The 21,098-nt window shown below is 44.9% G+C and overlaps 1 protein-coding gene across 11 annotated transcripts; it reads left to right on the plus strand.

The window, feature by feature from the left end:
• Window positions 1-92: 92 nt before the first annotated feature.
• dido1 (death inducer-obliterator 1) lies at window positions 93-20,801 on the plus strand. Of its 11 annotated transcripts, none has more exons than XM_076996081.1 (17): window positions 93-400; window positions 2,785-2,870; window positions 4,418-4,534; window positions 4,893-5,886; window positions 6,255-6,618; window positions 7,779-8,000; window positions 8,642-8,873; window positions 11,718-12,300; window positions 12,553-12,712; window positions 12,828-12,944; window positions 13,072-13,185; window positions 13,666-13,819; window positions 13,904-14,393; window positions 14,821-14,968; window positions 15,097-15,186; window positions 15,294-15,489; window positions 16,641-20,801. In XM_076996081.1, exons 3-17 carry the CDS (start codon window positions 4,453-4,455, stop codon window positions 20,228-20,230), a joined length of 7,536 nt encoding a protein of 2,511 aa, XP_076852196.1. In that variant the 5' UTR covers window positions 93-400; window positions 2,785-2,870; window positions 4,418-4,452; the 3' UTR covers window positions 20,231-20,801. The 11 variants fall into 11 exon arrangements, with proteins under 11 accessions (XP_076852196.1, XP_076852175.1, XP_076852213.1 ...); XM_076996060.1 differs by having other exon boundaries at window positions 94-400; window positions 4,896-5,886; window positions 8,639-8,873; XM_076995963.1 differs by having other exon boundaries at window positions 95-400; window positions 8,639-8,873.
• The last annotated feature ends 297 nt before the right edge of the window (window positions 20,802-21,098 follow it).

The raw sequence follows: 21,098 nt of genomic DNA on the forward strand, positions 1-21,098 counted from the left end.
ATCGTGATGAGTACGTTCTCATGGTGCTCTGCGAGTGAGGATTGCTGAGGATGTGTGAGGACTCTGTGGCACGTTTGTTCCTCACCGTTCACAAGTACAGATGGTAAGCTGTATCTGATCGTTCTCCTGCTTAGCATCAGCTACGGGACACCTGTGCAGACGGATGGCCCCACTAGTACCCACAGCACTCGTGGGTTAGTGTAGCTGCGAGCACGTTTTCTCCCCTGTCCTGGCGTGGCGCTGTGGCGACGCCCTCAATGTCACAGGCTCGTGTTCGCCCTCTGTTAACAGCGCAGCCCTCGACCCGCTCCCATCCTCGGCGAGGAGAGAAAATGGAGGATGCAGTGCTGCGGTGAGACCGCGTTGCGAAGACAGCCACACACACACACCACATTCATACGTGAGTACTGCTAATATAGTTTGTCCGCAGCTAAATGTGTGATTTATTTGTGTGTGTTTGGGCAGTTCTTTTAAACGACTCCGCCAGGCCAACGCCGACATCTTGTGTAGTTGTCGAGTTGTTCGAGTACGCGCGTCCAGTTGAGCCGCCAGTAATGGCGCCACGGTTGAAGGCCACCATGTTATCAGCACGGACAAAACACGCCTATTTCTACGGGACGAATAGTTCTGGTTTAAATATGTTTTTACCCCATATCCACTGATTCTAACGTTTCAGGTGTTGTGGTCGTGTCCGCTATATGTTATATTCTTGTGTTAATGGAAGTGGCAGGTTTAACGGGCCGCGGGCCTCGGTTTCGTCACTATGGTGACTCGGCTAAGCGGCTAACGCGCCTAGCATGGCGTTTGAACGACAGCCGCGTCGTGTGTGAAGTGTAACGACACATTATTGCGCGGCTGGTGTTTCACGGTTGGCTCGTAACGTGCAACCGCGACTCGCTTGTCGTTTGCGACGAGGTCGGCGAGGGTTTGGTAAGTTACGAGGCGTCAAATGTTTGTTTTAGCACCCATGGCTAGCCGAGTTAGCTAGCGTACAAGGCTGGGGTTTGTGCGCGACGTCGCTGCGTGTCTCGCTGTCCTCTGTTTAAACCAGCATAGCTGCTTAATTTATCATTTTTAGATATTCTATCCCTTATATCGGCGACGACCGTGTTTCCATCAGTTATTCGTGTTTTAAGTTGACAAACTTGTAGCTAATGTTCCCCATCCAACGGCAGCATCATGGCGCACAGTACAACGACCACCATTCGTTTGCTAACTGTCGAGGGGTATGGCTGGCTGAACCGCACATCAACTGTTAAAATGTTTCACATTTGGTATGCTTTTCTTATGGATATGATATATATGGATATATATGATAAAATGATTGCCTAGCTAGCTGTAGTCTTTTCTTAGCCGTCCCGGTTAGCTAGATATGTAAAATTGATTCACGTGGTATTATTTCACAAGCTGCTGTGGATGGAAGCTGGATTAGTTTTATTAATCTACCTCCACGTTCATTTAAGTCATGTTTATGACTAACCGTTAGTACCTTGTATTTAAAGTGCTCCAAATACTGTGTTTTTGAACATAGTTTTGTAACCTAGTACCTCCAGAATTAGCCTGCGCACTGCCATCAAATGGTAGCTTGGTTCAATTTTGTTGCACGATCGTTTTGCAAGTTGCATCTTTATTTTATTCTTGTTTTGGTAGCATAGGGGGTGTTACGTGAGGTTTGCATAACCACGTGCAATATATTATTTAAAGTATCTTGATCCACGGTTGTGCTTGCATATAAATACCTGCGTTTGCTGTGTGCGAGAACACCGTCGTTTTCAAGTCGTGGGAATAGCGGTCTCAAGCGAAATATCCACGTTTCAAATAACGGTATGAATTTAATTCGGTAGCATTAATCTGAACAGTACCGATGGTAACCAGATTTAGGATTTTAATGTTTTATCTGAGCTATTTACGCCTGCGTAATTGGGTCGTCCCCTAATGTGTTTTCTTAGATTTGGCCATGTTCTGTCGCGATTTTGATTTGTTGTGTAGAGATTTGTTGCGATTTATCGTGCATCAAAACACGCAGGGCACATTTTGATTTCGTGTACTTGATTAGATACTCATAACGTCATGACGAGGTTTGCTTTATTCAATTTAAAACCTTTGTGAGGTGCACCTGTCATTTTGTACACAGTGCAAAAAAATCTGCTGTACTCCTCCCTGAATTCCCTATTCTCTAGGCTCTCATAACTTCTTTTTAAAATGTTGGGTTGTCAATGGGAATTATTGAGTTTACATCGACATCAAGTGTAGTTGTATGCCCTTCAAAATATTTGAACCAGGTTATTTTTTTCTTCATTCATGCAATGCCAATATATAATATCTTGTCTGAAAACGAAGATGGATGGTTGTAACTGCATTTTTGAAGTATAAACACACAAGATTCCTGTTTGTCATGATACAGATGATCTTACCTTTTATTCAGTAGTAAATATATTGTAATGGAATTTGATTCCTTTGGGGTAGCGCACAGATTAAAAAAATATATATTATGACATCTTCACAAGCATCTGAGCATTAGATCTGGGGTTTTTATAGAGGGCACACTAAGCTCTTCATGAAGCCTGGCTTACTAGAGATGTTTATTAACTTTACTCAAAACAGACTGTTTATTGTTGTACAGGATAAATATAGCACTTTGGTTGACAATTCCCAACTCCAGTGTGATTGACATTTAAACACAAACTGGTCTTGTGGAGACAATCTGTCCTGCAACTGTTTTTCTGTAGCCTGATTAAGTTTGATTTCTTTCTCCCTCTCTCTTTCTCTCTCTTTCTCTTGCAGGCATTCATTGTGATGTGCATGGATCAAGAGCCGCTGTGATTGTGCAAAGTTTTCAGTTCTTCAGAACCTGAAAGGCACTCAAATAGGTACAGTCCTCCATTTGTGTTACAGGAGCTGCCTCGTTTCTGATCAGAGTGAACGACGTTGAGTACTTGTTCTCGGGCCCCTGAGTTGGCTTTATCTGCCTATGGAACTGTATTGTGAATTCACACAGGGTTGGATTCTTTGGAGTGCAGTCTGATGAAGGGCTACATTTGGTTTGGGTTTGTTGAGCCCTCCCTCGCCCTTCTACTGTGGACCTTTACTTATTTATGTATTAGAATTCTCTTGGTGCATTTCAAGTGAACTTGCAATAACTCAACATGCTTTAGACGTAATGAATGCATGTGTTTATTCACATGAAAGAAAGCTGAACACTTCCTAGAAATTGGTAAGGATCACCTTATATGCACCAGACGCATGGAGCACATTTTCTTCAGACTTTAAAGGAAAAGGACAGTAGAAATGTCTAATATGGAAGCAGTATTGGACGTATTTCCAACTTTAAACAAACTTGAACTTGATAAAAAAATAATGCTTGTTATGCTTAGGTGTCTATATTACCAGATACCGGTCAGCTTGACAGATTCTGAAATGATCTCTCTAACCTAATCTTATTAGCTGAATAACATTTATACAAATTCTGAAATGCAGTGCAACAGTAATTCCACAGACTTGTTATAAGCTGTCAAGAGTTAGTGTTTAAAAATACATACGTTAAAATAAAATCACGTTTTTGATCTCCCTCTCCTCCTCCTCATGCTAGAACATATGGGTCTTCTCCCCTTATATCTGCAGGCTGAAAACAAATACAAGCAGCACATGAATAAAATAGCAAGATCATATGAGGCATATGGGCAGTTGTGGCCTGGCAGTTAGGGAACTGGTCTTGTGACCGGAGGGTCGTGGGTTCGATTCCCAGACCTGAGGCCATGACTGAGGTGCCCCTGAGCAAGGCCCTTAACCCTCAATTGCTCACTTGTATAAAAAAAAAAAGATAAAAAAAAAAAAGTAAGTCGCTCTGGATAAGAGCGTCTGCCAAATGCCGTAAATGTAAATATGAAACAATTTTTTGTGAGCTTCTTACAAGTCATACGTAGTGTAGAATATTTGAAAGCCAGGTTGGGTAATTGTTCTTGGCATAATGATAAAGTTAAATCTAATCTAATAAGAGTTTATTTTTAATGTGCTCTTGTGTTGGGGGTGTGAGCTCTAGATGAAGTGTTAAGCAAAAAGGAAAAGTGGTAAACACACCCGGTGGAGAGAGTTTAATGTTTAGAGTGCTGTCAAACCCTGCACATAGCATGGCAAAATGTATTTTCAGAGCGCACACTATATATTTAAATGGCCAAATCACAATTTTTTCTTCTTCTTCAGCAAAATATGTTTAAAGCATGTTATTTAGTTGTTGGCTATATTCACAAACATTTCTGGGTTATGAAATTTAATAGGTAAATAAATTTCTCAAATTTTTCCTATCATGAACTATGTCACCTTTACCAAGGCGGTAAAATACTTCTAAATAATTTTTTTTGAGAGGGATTAAAGAGCTCAACTATACATTGTATGTGCTGTGCTTCTCTCTTAACTGTAGAACTGTTTGAAAAGTAGTGAGTGACTCCATCTGCTATGGAGGAGACAGTGAGTCCTGAGCTAACTCAAGCCCCAGAGCCTGAGTCAAGCCAGGCTCCTATGGAGACCAGCTCACAAGGTACCCTAGCCCTGGCCCTCTGATCTATGGCATGGCTTCTTGGTGGAGTTTCACCTAAGTTCTGAATGGACTTAGATCTTGACCTTGGATCTAAACAAACTGGATATTGAATCAATCTTACATCTCGGTTCTGAAATTCCATTCTTTAAATTTGGTGCAGTGAATCAAATGATCTTGGATCGTTCGTATTTATTAAATGATTTCTGTTTGCTTGGGTGCTTTAGGTTTTCCTCAGTGTTGTGCAGATTTTTCCCTTTGGTCCTTTCCAAATCAGATTTAATTTCACATTTATTGTATTATCATGACCTGTACATTCTGTCTTGTTACTAATCAAAATCTCAATCTATTTCCAACACAGCAGTTCCAGAAGAAGAAAAAGATGGCAAAGACCAAGGCGACACAGTCCATGAAGACGCAGTAGAAGACCAAACGGAAGACCCAGAGAAACCTGCCAAGACCTTGGGCGAGTTCAAGAAGACCTGGGGCTTCCGTCGGACCACCATTGCGAAGAGGGACATGCCCGGAGAGGCGTCGGAAAGTCCTGAGGGTCGCGGGACACCCGTGCGGCGCAGTGGCCGTCAGGCCAAACGTACCGACAAGCTCGAAGAGTTCCTCGTAACGGTGAAGCGAGGAAGAGGTACAGGGAGGAAGAGCGCCCCCGTCCAGCTGGAGGGCGGCGAGCTTCCCTCCCAGGCCCTGACGGACGCCGAGACGGCCTCGGAGGCCAGCTTCGACGGAAACACGGAGACAAGAATGGTGGAGAGTAAAGCTGCATCCCCGTCAAGGAAGACTAGGGGAAGGGGCCGGAGAAGGGCGCCTGCCAGACCCAAAGGGGGCGCCGTCGGGTCGGTGAGCGAGGATGGCTGCAGCTCCGACAACGAGGAAGAAACCATCGGAGAGAACGTGAAGGAGAGTGGAGAAGACGTGGCGGCAAAGGTCGCCGCAGCAGATGGTGAAGCGAAGGAACACGTTGGAGAACCAGTACAAGAACAAGAAGTTGTAAAGCGAGAAGATGATGATGATGATGATGAAGAGGAGGAGGAGGAGGAGGAGGAGGAGGAGGAGGATGTGGAGAAAAGTGAGAAGCAGAGCCAAGAGAAGGCTTTGGAGGAACCTGCAAACAAACGGCGATCCAAAAGCCCAGCTAAAGCAGCTGGAAAAGATACCGCCCTTGGGAAGAAGGACCCCAAACCTAAAGCAGCCCACAAGTCACGCAAGGGAAAAGAGGAGGAGGAGGAGGAGGATGAGTCATCATCTTCGTCGTCTTCCTCGTCGTCTTCCAGCGAGTCCGACAACGATGGCTACGACCCTAATGCTCTGTACTGCATCTGCAGACAGAAACACAACAAACGGTAAGTGGCTTGCAACTTAAATGACTTTTTTCTTTATAGATATTTTACAGTAGTAAAAACCAGGGCTGCCTGTGTTGACGCAGCTAATTCACGTGCAGAACTTTTAGAAGTAGTAGTAGTAGAACTTAGTGTCGTGGCTCTTGGAGCACGACCTAAACCCTGTTCTGAGGTCATACTGCTGTATAAAGCTAACTTTTTGTCTCAGCGTATCCTTCACATTTTCTGTGATGGGAGCTGAGCACGACGCCTACATTAACACTTGCGCTTACACAGCTGTACATGCTGTGGGTTTACTGAACGAAGTGCCTCTCAGACGCTGGTTGTGAAGGGACTGTGCCGCCTCCCTCCACCTGCCCCCCTCCCCTCAGGTTCATGATCTGCTGCGATCGCTGTGAGGAGTGGTTCCACGGCGACTGCGTTGGCATCACGGAGGTGCGCGGGCGCCTTATGGAACGCAATGGCGAGGACTACGTCTGTCCCAACTGCACCGGCAAGAAGGCGCAGAGCGCCAAGCCCTCCGCCCCCGCGGTCGGGGCCGAGAACGGCAAGCGGCCCGCATCCCGCAAGATGGAGACCGGACCAACCACAGCCGGCCAAGCCGGCACGCCTGCGATTCCAGCCGCGCCGGCTCCTGCTGCGGACGAGAAGGCGGGGGAGGAGCTGGGCATCAAGGGGAGGATAGAGAAGGCCACTAACCCAAGCGGCAAAAAGAAAATAAAGATTTTCCAGCCGGTAGGTTTTTGTACTGTACCCATGAATTTCAAGTGTCCATCTGCCTCTTCTGTGAATGATGTGTGCACTGTCCCTGCAGTGGTCCAGTACATTAGCTATTTAATAGCAAAATGTCAAAACGTAAGTAGTTTTTGCTTAATTATAATGGAAATAGCGGCACCATAAAATCAACCTGTGATAATTGGTGTATTACTGCCATGCTGTTTTAGGTAAACCGATGACAGTGAAATATAATTACTCAAGTTTTAGAAATGAACATCTCTGGTGTTTGGCTCTTAATGTTCTAAAAGAAATGTTTACTTAAAAAAGTGAAAAGATATTGTGCTCCAAACTTTAGAATTAGAACACTACAGTGTACAGTCCACTCTCACTGAGAGTGATCAGCAGGCCCTGGACACTTTGCTAGCCAGTGTTTAGTTCTGTTGTCCCGGGCCTGTCTGGGGGGTTTTGTTTTTCTTGAGGCATTCTGAAATGCTTGATATTTACATGCATTGAAAATCTAAGACCGGGAATATTAAAAGAATCTCAAATTTATTTGTAATCATGCACATAAGAGTGACTGTCTATAAAAGCACAGAAATTGTTTTGGCTTAAAGTCTTTACATATTACAAAAAGTTGGCTATCAATTCAGTTTGAACTGATCTAATTGTATTACTTTAATTACATCTCTGCTGACTGTTATCATGGTTGTTTGAAAAATGGGCGCAGAAGGATTTAAAACTTCTTTTCTGTAGAAACATCACATGAGCCCTGAAGAGGTTATGAAATCACGGTTTCCCTTTCCATAAAATGAAACAGAGCTTCCATACACTGAATGCAAAGCTATTGAGAAATCATGACTATCTGTTCAGATGTATGCTTTCTTGGTAGCACCAGCACAGATTTTTGAAACTGGCAAACTAAATGCTGTGTCCTGACCTTTGCAATGTGCTCAGTAATGGTGCTTTTAAAACAAGTGTAGCCGCACCAGGGTCGAGTCTAATCTAGGACAGCCTAACGGAGCAGGTTGTTGGGAAGTGTTTAGTGTCGTGAAGGTGGTGAGATATTCACAGGTGGTGGTTGTAACGCTAAACGCAGCTGAAAGCAAATTGCACTGACTCCTAGTTGGGCCTTTTAAAACCTGCCAAGCTTTTTGGGTCTGACCAGCGTGAGTTTTTAGCAGGCAGTGGCTGCGGCAGAGGGCTCGTCCCTCCCCAAGTGCATCGGCCCCGGCTGCGAGAGGGACGCCCTGCCCGACTCTGTCTACTGCGGCAACGACTGCATCCTCCGACATGCGGCAGCCGCCATGAAGACCATCACTACCGACAGCAAGGAGACCAAACCCAAGGAGAAGGCAAAGGCCAAAGTGCAGCCAAAGACCACTGGCAAATCTGCGCTCAAGGTATACAATGCCGGGGCCGCTGTTGACCGCTTTTGGGAAGGCCATTGTGCGTTAATCTGGAAATTAGGGCCAGATCATGTGGCCATGCTTGCACACATTTGGCAACCCGATGTGTAGCTTCTCCCTGAGGTTAGAATAAATGGGACACGCTGCTTCAAAAAACAGCAGCACAGTAGTGAGACTTTTAATGCTGCATCTGAATGTGAAACGACATACAGTTTTAGAAGTGATATTTAATATTGCATCTGCACTTAAAAACAAACATTTGATGAAGGAATATGTAGAATCAAATGATTAGTAATATAATAGAATCATACAACTGGCATAACTAGCTAATTAAATCAGCTACTTGGTACTACAATTATATTTGATCAAACCTAATACTTTTTAATAAAACGGACACCAACAAAAGCATTTGAAGATAATTCACATTTTGCATCTCTTCAGATAGCCCTCTCCTGCAGTAAGACTCTTAACGGGCTATTCATGGATACACAGTTAGCTGTGCCTATGTGGCAAATGGGAGTGGGTATAGTCTGTGACTTGGTCTAATTCTAAGCCCCACACCCACCCCAAAGAAAGTGCTTTAAGAACGTGGATTCGGTTTGGTTGTAACACTTGAATGTTTGTCTCTTCAGAAGACCCCGGGCCCAGAGCGGAGAAGCAGCCGAAAGTCCACGGAGTCCCCCAGCAGAGCAGAAGAGTCGTCATCGGACTCTGAGAACCGCGAAGACGAAGAGGATGAGGAAGATAAACTAGCCGAGGAGCATCCGCCACCCCCAGCCATGTCGTCTTGGTCCAGCGACCATAATTACATTGCAGTAACGCCAGAAAAGACTACACCCATATCACCATCTGTGTTAAACAAAGCGTGTATGTATCTCCTGAAGGTTTTCCACCCTTTACCGATCTGTCTTGCCTTGAGGTGTAGAACTGATGAGCAATGTGATTGTGTTGTGTCTATGAGGTCGCAAGGCCTTAACTCTGAAAGACCAGCAGGCTCTTAACACTGTAAACAGATCAGATACCACCATAAAGAAATTGCTGGGACGATATGGAAAGTTTGGTCCTGCAAGATACAGGCATGTTGTGCTGGGTATTTATAAATTGGTAATTCAGTTGCATATCGTACTAATTTAATAGCAGGTTGACAGATTGTACCATATTTCACTATTGAGCACAGCAGAACATGTTTAATTAATGTGTGTGGAAGTTAACAGGTGAGTATGTGTATAACTGAAACGGTAAGTATTGGTGTGTCAGAATGTGGAATGTCTGCCTCATCACCATGGAGAAATAAATCATTTATAGGCTATTGAATGTACAAGTGCAGGGCGGAATTTCTGGGCACTGGTGAAGCCCCAGGCATACACTGGAGTTTTCAGTGGTGGACACCATGTGTGAAGTAGTCCACACCTAGGCTGAATCTGTGCTGAGAAAACCACCCTGAGAGGTTTAAAGATGCCTCTTAGATTTAAGTACCTGAAACGAGGTCTGGAGTGAAGTGCCTTGCCATGATGTGTATTCCACTTTGTGCCCGGGGTCTGTATAGTGTGAGTAAGAAGTTGTGTTGTGTGAGCGTGAACGTTGACGTTATCAACATTATCTTCTGCTCTGATCTGGGAATAGTATCATCATAAGAACCGGAGTGCTGACCACTCACCTGAACAGGTAGGTCTCCGAGTCTTTTTCCTCCTGCCCCGCCCCCTCTAAGAATAGAGCAGCATCTGATCACATGGTGTCTGGCACGGACATTTTCTGTGAGTGCTGCATTTTTTTTTCCTTTTTTCGTTCTTACTCTTAACACCACAACTAACGGACAGTTTTGCATATCATATTCCTATGACTTGCATGCCCTGCATTTATGAAATTCATTTTGGAGAAAAGTGACTTCAAAATAAAGTGATATTACAGATATTACTCTGATGCCGCGTGCTTCAATTTTGAGAGGAGTCTTGTGCAGTGCGTCCGCTATCACGCCCTCTGTCTCTTAAGGCTTCTGCCTATGAGCAGCCGATCACCACCGATGATTGCAGACAGAACCACATTTGCTTGCTGACCAAAGAGGGAAGGTGCATTGTGGAGGTCCAGAGAAAAGTTCTGAAGCCCTGCTTGGGAAGCGTGGAGCGGCGAGGACTTCACCTGCGTTGGAGACCGTCACTCTGCCAGGCAGCACCCAGAAGCTTAATCCAGCGTCCTTAGTACTGCAAGACACAGAAAACTCTGCGCTGTGCACATGACCACATACAGCTTATTGGCGGTTTCACATTTAGTTTCACAGTCTTAGTTTTGCTTCACAATTAGAAAAATAAATCTTAGTGCTGGCTGTAAGTAAAGCTGGCAGAATTGTTTATAAGTGAAGTGCACCTTTGGTTAAATAAGTGATCATTTTTTCTGAGGTATTAAATGGAAAGTTGTGCCCAGTGCTGCTGTAGTGTTGAATAAGGATGGGAACTTTGTGTGCTCACTGCTAAGATCTAAATGACATGCATTTGTGATGAGTACTTGTGTCCAATGAAAGAAGCTTTGTTGAGAATAAACACAATTCTGGTTTATAATAAACCTGAATTAAATTATTTTAATTGGCTTATTCTGGCACATTTCTATTATGATGACAGGGCATAATGCTGATGTGCCCAAGTTCATTTTGTACATCAAAGATGATATTGTTTGAGCAAGTCATTTTAACAATCATGAACTCATAAGATGACACTTATCCTGTCTATGGTACCACTTCACAGCAAGATTGCAATGGATCAACAGGCATTTACTGCTTTTTACTGCTAATGGGAGAGTACTAGCAAAACTGGTTGTGTGGTGTTTAACCTATGGTAATGGTTTCTTGGGTATATGCAGGCATGTTTTCTAGGAAGGCAGCTCTTCTGGGTTGAGACTCGTGTACTTGTGACCTTGTGTACCACAGTAACACTTTCTTGTGATTATTGATGATTTAATGTAATTTATGGGCATCTTCATAGTTATTTATTAATTTTAGCATGAAGCTGCAAGTTTATGAGGAGAAAGTAATTTATACACTGAATATTAACGAATGTTATTCCAGGTTGTGATGGATCTCTCCTATTGTGCCTGGTGGATTTTAGTATGTTGAGGTTGGCCTGTGTTCAGTCTACAAGACAATCACATTAGGCTTTTAAGCAGAAATTGTAGATGTTTTATTAAAGGGGTACTTTTTTCTTGCTGTATGTCACTGACAATTTTATATTATGGAACATCTTCACACCTCGAAGGTAATGAAACCTCTTGCTGATTTCTTACCAGTACCTGATGTTCATTGAAAGTACATCAGATTATTTTATAGTAGTTTGCTGTGTTGAATACTCTGATTCCAACAATCAGGTTTAGTGGTCCAGTTATCAAAACAATTCCTGAAATGTTCACATTTGTGATGGTTTTTCTCATTAAGGTTTTTGTGTGCCACTTTGCTCCCCAAAATAAAGAATTTTCCCCCTATATATTTTTTCATTTATTTTGTTCACTTGCTGTTCTAACATGTGACCCTCGTTCTTTCTCTGAATGATTAGAAAGTGAATACAATCAAGGCAAGGCACAATGATTCACAAAAACCCTAAAACATTCATTCTAAAACCTATTGTGTTGGCACCAAATCTGGTCTGGAAGTTTTTTTCTGTGTTTTTCTGTTGGTGTTTAAGGTTCTCTAATACTTTCCATATTTATCTCTGCTTTTGTCTTTATCAGCCATTCAGAAAGAGAAGGAGAAAGAAAAGGAAGATGAACAAAAGGACCAAACTGAACCGGAGAAGAAGGAACCATCTCCTGAGAAGAAGCCCTCAGCCACTGCAGCAACGTCTCCCAAAGGGGGCAAGAAGGCTCTGGCTTTCAAGGCTTCCAAGTCTCTTCCGACCCCCTCATCCAAGGGCAAAGTGGCTCTCGCCAATGCCAAAGACTCCAAAAAACCACCCCCGCCCCAGAGCAAAACACTTAAGTCCAAGAAACCAGGTCCACCCCCTCCCCCCATTCCCGTCTTCTCCTCCTCCGGCCCTCCTGGATCTCGGCTCCACGCCACGGGGGCTTTGAGTGTGAGTAAGAGCACGTTCACCATCCCCAAAAAGCAGCCACAGGCTGGGGCGAAGGAGGCGGTAGCGCCCGGCCCCTCTCCCACGGCCCGAACTGCGTCCCTGACTGCACCGTCTACGTCCCAGCCCCAGCCCACTGGCCCCAAACCCCCTCCCCAAGGCCCTGCTCCTCCTCCACAGCCACCTCCCAACAACCAGATGAGATCTAATATTCGCCGCTCGCTCACCGACATCCTCTACAAAAGGTGAAGAACACATTACTTGTGTTTTCATTAAGTAACTGATCGGTAACGATAAGCTGTGAAATGTGTGTGTGTGTGTGTGTGTGTGTGTGTGTGTGTGTGTGTGTGTGTTTGTCAGTCGGCTTGCGATGGTGTAGTGGGGCTAGAACATTCAAAACTGGGTTTCCAAAGTTAAAAGCAGGGATTGCTGCATGAAATCTTGTTTTTAACATGGCTGTTAATTTTCATTACTAATGCTTAGGTGTTGTGTCTTAGGGTGAGCGACAGTGACGATCTCTCCATGTCAGAGAGTGAAGTTAGCAAGCTTGCTGTAAGCATCGAGAAGGAGATGTTCAACCTCTGTATGAACACTGACAGCAAATACAAGAACAAATACAGGTCCCTCATGTTCAACCTGAAAGACCCCAAGAACAAGGTATGTGTGAAGGTTAAACGAACTAATCTCTTTAGTTATGTTTTGAGCTCTTTGTATCTTTCAGAGGATATCTGTTAATTGTGCATTTTGTTTCACCTGATGTGTATGTGAGCAGGGCCTGTTCTATCGTGTGATTGGTGGAGAGGTCAGTCCATTTCGACTGGTGAGACTCAGTCCTGAAGAGTTGCTCTCTAAGGAGATTTCTGATTGGAGGAAGGCAGATACTTCAGAGGTAATGCCCTATGTTATCAGGTAGTGCAAAGCCACTTGTTTAGAATTGATGGAAGTTCATCAGTAGTGTAAAAGTAGACACAGTGTTGTTGCTTAATGGTAACTTATGACATTAATCATTTTCTAAGGGTGTGGATGCTAGTGGAAGATCCCAGCCCGGGCAGCCCAAATCAGGATCCAAGCAGGAGGGCCCTCTCCCTGACGTGGACATGGAAGAAGCTCCTTCCATGTCTGATGGAGATGTATGTATTCTTGCTACTTCCTAATCTGCCTGCTTGGCTTCTGCACCAGTAAGTGGTGGCTTCTGTCGTTCACCTCTTTGTCTTTTGCCCTTTTCTGTCACTTGTCCTTTCACATGGGTTGTCTAAAAGCATTTACTAAAAGCACTGCTGTTGAGATTTTAAAATCTACGGAAGAGGTTTAAAGGAGACACTGAAGATACTACTGTCTTGCTAAAATGCATCTCTTCATGGTCTGTTTCTCAACCTGAGCCTTTATAAAATACTTGCATCTGCTGTTTTCTACAAATGCATGTTGACTTGTGTCATTTATAGGTTTATTTTATGCAGTATTATACTTTTTTTTTCTTTACACTTTTGAAAGTCTTTTACAGTAGAGTATTTTATTCTTAAATATTTGTCCTCCAACACTTATTTCAGTGCAAGCTGGCCAAATTAGTGATACTTTGTTACTGAGCGTTAGTGTTACTGCGTGTCTTCTAGGATCACCATGAGCCCCGCCCTCCTGCATCATCGCAGGGCTCTGGCTCCGCGGGAAAGAGCGGCGCCGTGCAGGACATCTTGGGCAGCATGCTAAAAGACACCACGGCAGAGCACAGGGCTCACCTGTTTGACCTGAACTGCAAGATCTGCACAGGTATTGCTTGCCTGTAAATGATATCGCAGTCACACTGCAGTTGTGGTATTCTGTTCTCTGCTGACGCCTCCCGCTACATTTTAGGTCAGAGGTCGGCCGAAGACGAACCACCATCCAAAAAGCCGAAAGTGACCGTTCCGAAAAAGCAGGAGTTTTCTGAAAAGACCAGAGTGGACCAGCGGCCCTCGAAGGCGCCTGGAGCCGATGTGGCTTCTGCCTCTTATGCTGAGGCCCCTGTGCCTTACCCACAGAGTGTGAGGGAAGATCCCAGCAGCGTGCCCCCCGTCACTCAGGCCCCCGCAGCCATCCCCGCCGTCTCCTCTGTCACGATAACCCGACGGGACCCGCGCACCGCAAGACACGGCTCCTCCGCGACCTTTTTGCAGACGGGTCCAGATGTCGCCGTGCCCACTGTTGCAACCGTCTGCATGCCCGCCACTGCCCCCGTAGCTGCAGAGACCCCCGCAACGGAGACAAAGGGGTCCTTGCCCATGCCCCCTCCAGCTCCGGTGTCTCTTCCCAGAGCTGTGACGCAAAAACCAGACTCACGACACTACGGGGCTACCACGTCCAGGTACAATGTCTGCAGACAAGCCTTTTCCTGCTCTGTAATGCACTTTAAACTGCTTTGTTTTGTCTGTTTGCTTCAGCAGCACCTTTAGTAGTTTGTACACGTTAAAATCTGTTTTAAGCTGCAAATGTATTGTTTTAAAAAGTTCATATTTTCTGATAGTAAATAAATTAGCAAGCAACAAATCCACCTGACCTCTGTGAAAGATTCAGATACATACACCAGAAGGAAGCACATGCTATGATGGCTGAGTGCCGCTTTGCAGAAATACATTTGTATGGGAGTAAAATGACATGAAATGGTATTAGAAGTCAAAGAGCTGACATGGATGTCATCACAGGCACATCTCATCCATTTGTTAGCTTGTAAGGTAAGATACTAGCTCATGTGCATCATTGCCAAATGTCTGTGTGTGTGTGTGTGCGTGCAGCATGGCTGACCCCACACCTGAAGGAGAGACGGCACTGTTCCTGTCAGGACAGGAAATGATGTGGAAGGGATTTGTCAACATGCACACTGTTGCCAAGTTTGTCACAAAGGCTTATCTGGTCTCAGGGTCCTTTGAGCATCTCAAAGAGGTTAGTTCTTGTCTTCCCATTGGCTGCTGTTGTATGATCATTGAGTACGTTTGTGGTGTGTGCAGGTTACATGTACTGGGTTTATGTTCAAGTAAATGCCATGGCCTCTGTTTGTTCTTCTTTTGCAGGACTTGCCGGATACTATTCACATTGGGGGTAGAATATCACCCCACACAGTCTGGGACTACGTGGGCAAATTAAAGACTTCGCTGTCGAAAGTATGAGAAACCAAAGCAGTGACTTTTCTCAGATATTTGTTGTGTACATTGAATGGTGTAGACAGTGTGGACTAAGGTCTTGTGTGTTTCATCTTTTGTGTTTCTAGGAGTTGTGTCTTATTCGGTTCCACCCAGCGACCGAAGAGGAGGAAGTCGCCTACGTGTCCCTGTTTTCTTATTTCAGCAGTCGCAAGAGGTTTGGCGTGGTAGCCAATAGCAACAAACGTATCAAAGACCTCTACCTCATCCCACTGAGCTCTAAGGACCCACTTCCTGTTAAACTCTTACCCTTTGATGGGCCAGGTAAGATCACACAAGGAGATTTTAATATGATTTTGGAAATACACATTTCAGTGTGTATTTGCCTAGTTACATCTTGTGTATTGCTCATATAATACAGAAATTACTGCCTTCAACTTCAGGTAAGTATGGGTGTGATTCCTTATATTAGTGACTTGTGTGAAATGAGGGTTTGTTCCATGAAAAGTGCTTTGATTTGTTTTTTTAAGTACTTTGCATTTGTTCTCAGATGTACACAGTTATTCATTTGCACATTTTCTCTTGGGTTGTGTTGTTTCGTGTTTGTAATTTGTATCATGTAATTTGTGTTTCTAATAAAACACACTGTGCATCCAAATTTGGTGCGGCCCTAGGTGTGTCTCAGCTTTATTTCTTAGCTTCTTGCCATTGTAATAGTGATTTAATGATGAACCAGAAACTATACAATTCCAACTGTAAAATGCTTCCATGAAGCCACAGTCCAGTGTTCAGAGACCAGGGAAAAGAGTCTTGAATAACTTGGATAAACAGAACTTTAAATTCCTGGTGCTCTGCGCTGCTTTGGTGATGACTATGCTTTGGTGATAAGGTCATGGTAACTGGTAAGTCGTCCTCTGGACTGTTGTGAAGAAGAATGGAAGGGCATGTTGGAGTAATCTGGTGATCACACACCGGGTCCTGAGTTGTTTGGCTATTAATCCTGCAGTTGTGCCTTTCCTGATCAATATAGTGTAGACAGCACAATGTTATCAAATCTTCAATGTTACATGCTGTTTTGTAAAAAGGCAGTGTTAGTGGAGGAACTGGAAGAGAGTCTGGTTTGGTGATGCTCATCATTTGTGCAGAATCGTACAGGTCATTCTTTTGTTGCTCCATCAAATGAGTCTTCATGGTAATGCTGGTAGTACATGACCAGATATTATTAAAGGAGTATCGCCAACATGATGCGTTGTTTGAATAGCATCCCAAAATGAATGATACAAAATATGAATTCATATAATTATCAATTTTACTACTTGGTCATGTGACCAGATAATACATTAATTGGAACAAACTCTCGTTTCATTTTCATTTCACTTGCTGAACTCTCAGGCTTGCATAGAATGATGCCGTGTGTGTACTGTGGTGGTTTATCATTTATTGCCATATTTATATATTTTTTGCTTTCTTGGCAGGACTGGAGCCAGCTCGTCCCAATCTCCTCCTTGGGCTGCTGATTTGTCAGAAAGACAAGAAACGTGCTGGAGCCCCTTTAGAGGGTGAGGAGAAACGGTCCAAAACCCAACGAGATGAGGAGACCGGACTCCCAAAACCAATCACTGTTAGTAAAACTGAGAAAGCAATGCGAACCAGTTTAGAGTCGATGAGCACAACTCCTCCAGGAACTCCTCCTCCCATCAGCAGTTCAGAATCTTCATTAGGCCCACTTGCAACATCATCTGTGCTTTCTATCTTGTCCTCTGTCAAGGCTCCTGGTATCTCCACCAGCATAGACAGCAATTCCCCATCAGCTACTACCCCAGCAGTACTTGGCCCCTCTGCCACGCCTCTTCAAACCATACTGAAGACCCTGTTTGGTAAAAAGAAACAAGATTCTGAAGCTTCTCAATCACCTTCAGACCAGAGCTCAGCAGATGTTTCTGTTCCTCTGTTGGATCCAATAGTTCAGCAGTTTGGCATTACAAAAAGCAAAAAAGTAGATGAAGAAGAGGATGATAGACCTTATGACCCAGAGGAAGAGTACGATCCCAGTGTTGCCTACAGTACAGAAAAACCCAGTGAGCCCATGGTACCTGCATCAATGAAACAAGCAGATGTCGTCATGACTACTGTGGTGGATGATGTTGCCTATGACCCTGAAGATGACTCCATTTTTGAGGAGGTTAAGGTCGACCCGAGTTCTAAGAAACAACTAGAGGAGCAGGAGGAGCCCCAGCACCCGCCGCTACCCGATGCTTTAACTTCTCAGCCCAGTAAATCTATCCTAGCCAACACTCAGTTACTTCAGCTTGGTAAAAAGGTGGAGGAGTTGGTTGTGAAAAGTTCAGCTACCCCAGTTATTAATCAGAGGAGGGATCCAAGACAGAGCAGGGACCCAAGACAGGCATCTGTCGGTCGGAGGGTAACCACTGACTCTGCAGAGAAGGAAGAGTCACCTGCTGTATCTGTATCTGTTAGCACTACTGCCACTACTACTGCTACTGCCGCTATTACTACTACAATAATGGACAAACCACCACTTGAGCTTGCTACGATTCTAGACACATTAACGACTCAGCAAACTAAAGTCACAGATATTCCTGTGCAACAGTCTTCAACTGTGGACACACTAGCAGATTCCACTACAGCTGCAGATATGCCACCGACGCAAAGTGATGCCAGCGTGGACACTCAACCATTGCTTCCTGCTTTTTCTCAACCAGAGACATTGAAGCCAGTCGAGAAAGCAAAAAGTGATGAGGTACCTTTTCTAGACACAGAAAGAACAGAAGTTTCCATTCCACTTTTAGGGGAGACAATAGACCCTGAATTGGTAGAAAACTATATGGATACAGAACCTAAAGCAAAGCCCAAAGAGAAGGATGCTCCGATTGAAATAGAAAGCAAAAGTTTTGAAGAGATTTGGCCTAATTCTGCAAGCATTTTAAAATCTGAGCCCGTATCGTCTGTTGAAGAGTCTGCAGAATCAACTCCAACCACATATTACAACATATCAACTATCAGCACGCCTTTATCGTCTATTGGAATGTCACAAGATGTCACTCAAGTGAGTTCCTCCTACATGGATTCACATAGCTCCCATATTTCACACATGCCTGCATCAAATTCTCAAGCTGAGTATCGTAGCCCACCAGATATTCCACCTCCAATGTCTTTTCCACCTCCAGTTGGACCTCCACCTATGCTTGGTCCACCACCAATGGCCGGTCCACCACCCATGCATATTCCTCCTCCAATGTCAGGTCCCCCCCCAATGCAGATGCCTCCTCCAATGCAAGGGCCACCTCCCCCTCACAGAGAAAATGATCTGTCTCAGTATCCGCCACCTGGTCCATATCCACCTTATCAGAATCAGTGGGCAAACAGTCCACAGTTCGATGCCTCAAGAGGTCCACCACCACCACCAATTATTACACCTAGAGGACCACCTCCTCCAATCCCACCGATGGGTCAAAGAGTACCTCCACCTCAATTGTTCAATAATAATATGCCACCACAGCACATAGGACCACGAGGTCCGCTTCCCGGTCCTCCTCTTTCTGGCCCACCACCCCCAACTTTTGATGGACAGCGATTTAATGGGCCTCCACTACCTTTCAGCTTCACTGGGCCCAGAGGCCCACCTCCACCTTTTACAGCTCCCCCTCCTGGACACTTTGAAAGCAGAGCACCACCACCATCTCACTTCCCTGGTCCCAGAGGCCCACCTCCCGCTCACAGCATTGGAGAGCATGGACCACCACCCAACATACCCAGAGGGCCTGGTGATCAGTATGATAATGAGCTTGGAAGTTCTTACCAGCAAGGGATGGAACCGTCCCAGTCCCAGACAGCCTCTCACGCATACAGGGAGAATCAGGGGCCCTCACATGGACCTGCTTTCAGGGGCGCTCCACCAAACCACTTTGATGGGCGAAGAGGTTCCACCGGGGAAATATCAGGGCACAGGTTTCCTCCTCCAAACCAGTTCCGTGGATCTCCTCAGCACAGAGGATCCTTTGAGGAACCTAGGGGAGGGGCCTCTCAAGATTTTGAAAGGCACAGGGGAGCAGCACCACAACAGTTCGGAGGGCCAAGAGGTCCACTGCCAGGACACTACTCTGATGGTGATGCAGGCGGGCAGTCTGCGCGCTACCACTTTGATGAGCATCCGAGTGACATAAGGCCTGTACGTGGGCCTCTGTTGCCTACACCTCCTGAAGGTCCCATTCCGATACCTGGCCGCATAGGTGGCCACAGCCCAGAGCCGCACCGCGATGAACACTGGAGGAGACACTCCCCTGAAATGAGAAGACGCAGTAGCTCCACTAGAGATGGATCAGAACCTCACGAGCGGTCAAGTAGGTTTGATAGTGGCCCACGTGATCGAGATGGCCCCTCGAGGCTGTCTGAAGAAAGGCAACGAGATTTGTCAGAGGACAGAAGAAGAGACAGAGATCGGGAAGTGCCACATGGAGGCCGTCCATGGGCCTGGAACAGAGACCGTGACTGGGATCGGGGCAGAGATCGAGACCGTGAGAGAGATCGCAGCAGGGATAGAGACAGGGAGAGAGACCGTAGTAGGGACAAGGACCGAGACAGAGATCGGGATCGCAGCAGGGAGAGGGAGAGAGAGAGAGACCGTAGCAGGGAGAGGGACCGTAGCAGAGGTAGAGACACTGACCGTCATCGAGGAGATGTAGATGTTGACAAGAGGAGAGACCGAGATCGAGAGAGAGAGAGAGACCGTGGAAGGGAGAGGGATTCGGACAGGAAAGACCATGACCGAGACAGGGCAAAGAACCGAGAAAGGGAGCGAGACCGTGACCGCGATCGAGACAGTAGAGACAAAAGGCGAGAGCGTTCGAGAAGCCGTGAACGAGACCGTGGGAAAGACCGAGATAGACGAGATCGGGACAGAGATAGAGACCGAGACAGAGAGAGGGAGAAGGACAGAGAGAGGAGGGAAAGGAGCAGGAGCAAAGACAGGAAGGAGGAAAAAAAAGAAAGGACGGAGTCTTCAAAAGACAGTGAGAAGTCTACTGATACTGAGATCACGTCCTAACTTTCTTAATGCTTGCCTTGATGTCTTTCATATTCAAGGATGTTTGACGGCTTTTGATACCAGGATTTTTTTTTGGTCCCAAAATGGGTGTGCATGGATTTGAAAGTATTCTACATGTGTAATCTGAAGTCCTTTTTTGTACCATTGCCTCTGCTCACTGCATATTTTATGCTTTTTTTTTATTACATTCAAGGACTCTGATCTTGAGAATTTCAGTTAAGTATCTTTATAGGGGCAATGTCATACTATGTTGCCTACAATGTTCTCCCCTCCTGTTAAGATATTTTAGGAATACATTAAATATCACTGTTTAATAAACAAAGAAATCGGAGTGTAAATATGTATTTGTGTATATACAGGTATGTTTTTAACTGCGTTTTTTCTAAGTAGAGAAGTGAAGCCATATAGGTTAAAATGTAAGAGGGATTCATGCCTTTCTCTATAAGGTCTTTGTATGGTGACGTTTGTTCAGCATAGAATGGATGTATCTGCAGGCTGTTGTCAGGTGATCAGCTGCCCCTGTGGCCTGGCACGATTTGTTTAAATGTCTATTAAATCCCTCTTTGTATGATGTCTGTTTCTCTGATTTATTTTGAGAGATTTTATTAGCTTGAGACGATTGAAATATTACAAAGTTAAAAGGTATGAATGTGTAGTTTGGAAGTATACGACCACTTGTGACCAACGATTTGTGATGGGATTTGTCCTCTATCTCCATCTTGTGGTGGAAAGAAAAACAGCTTCCAGTCCTTCAAGCGTCTTGCATGTGGCGTTCAGACTACTCCTTTATGACCAGCAGCACTCAGTCTGCCTCAATGTTTTCTATCTAGTCAATCAAATTATAATATGAATATTACAAGTATCTTTG

Source organism: Brachyhypopomus gauderio, chromosome 1, assembly GCF_052324685.1.
Source record: "Brachyhypopomus gauderio isolate BG-103 chromosome 1, BGAUD_0.2, whole genome shotgun sequence".
Lineage (NCBI taxonomy): Eukaryota > Metazoa > Chordata > Actinopteri > Gymnotiformes > Hypopomidae > Brachyhypopomus > Brachyhypopomus gauderio.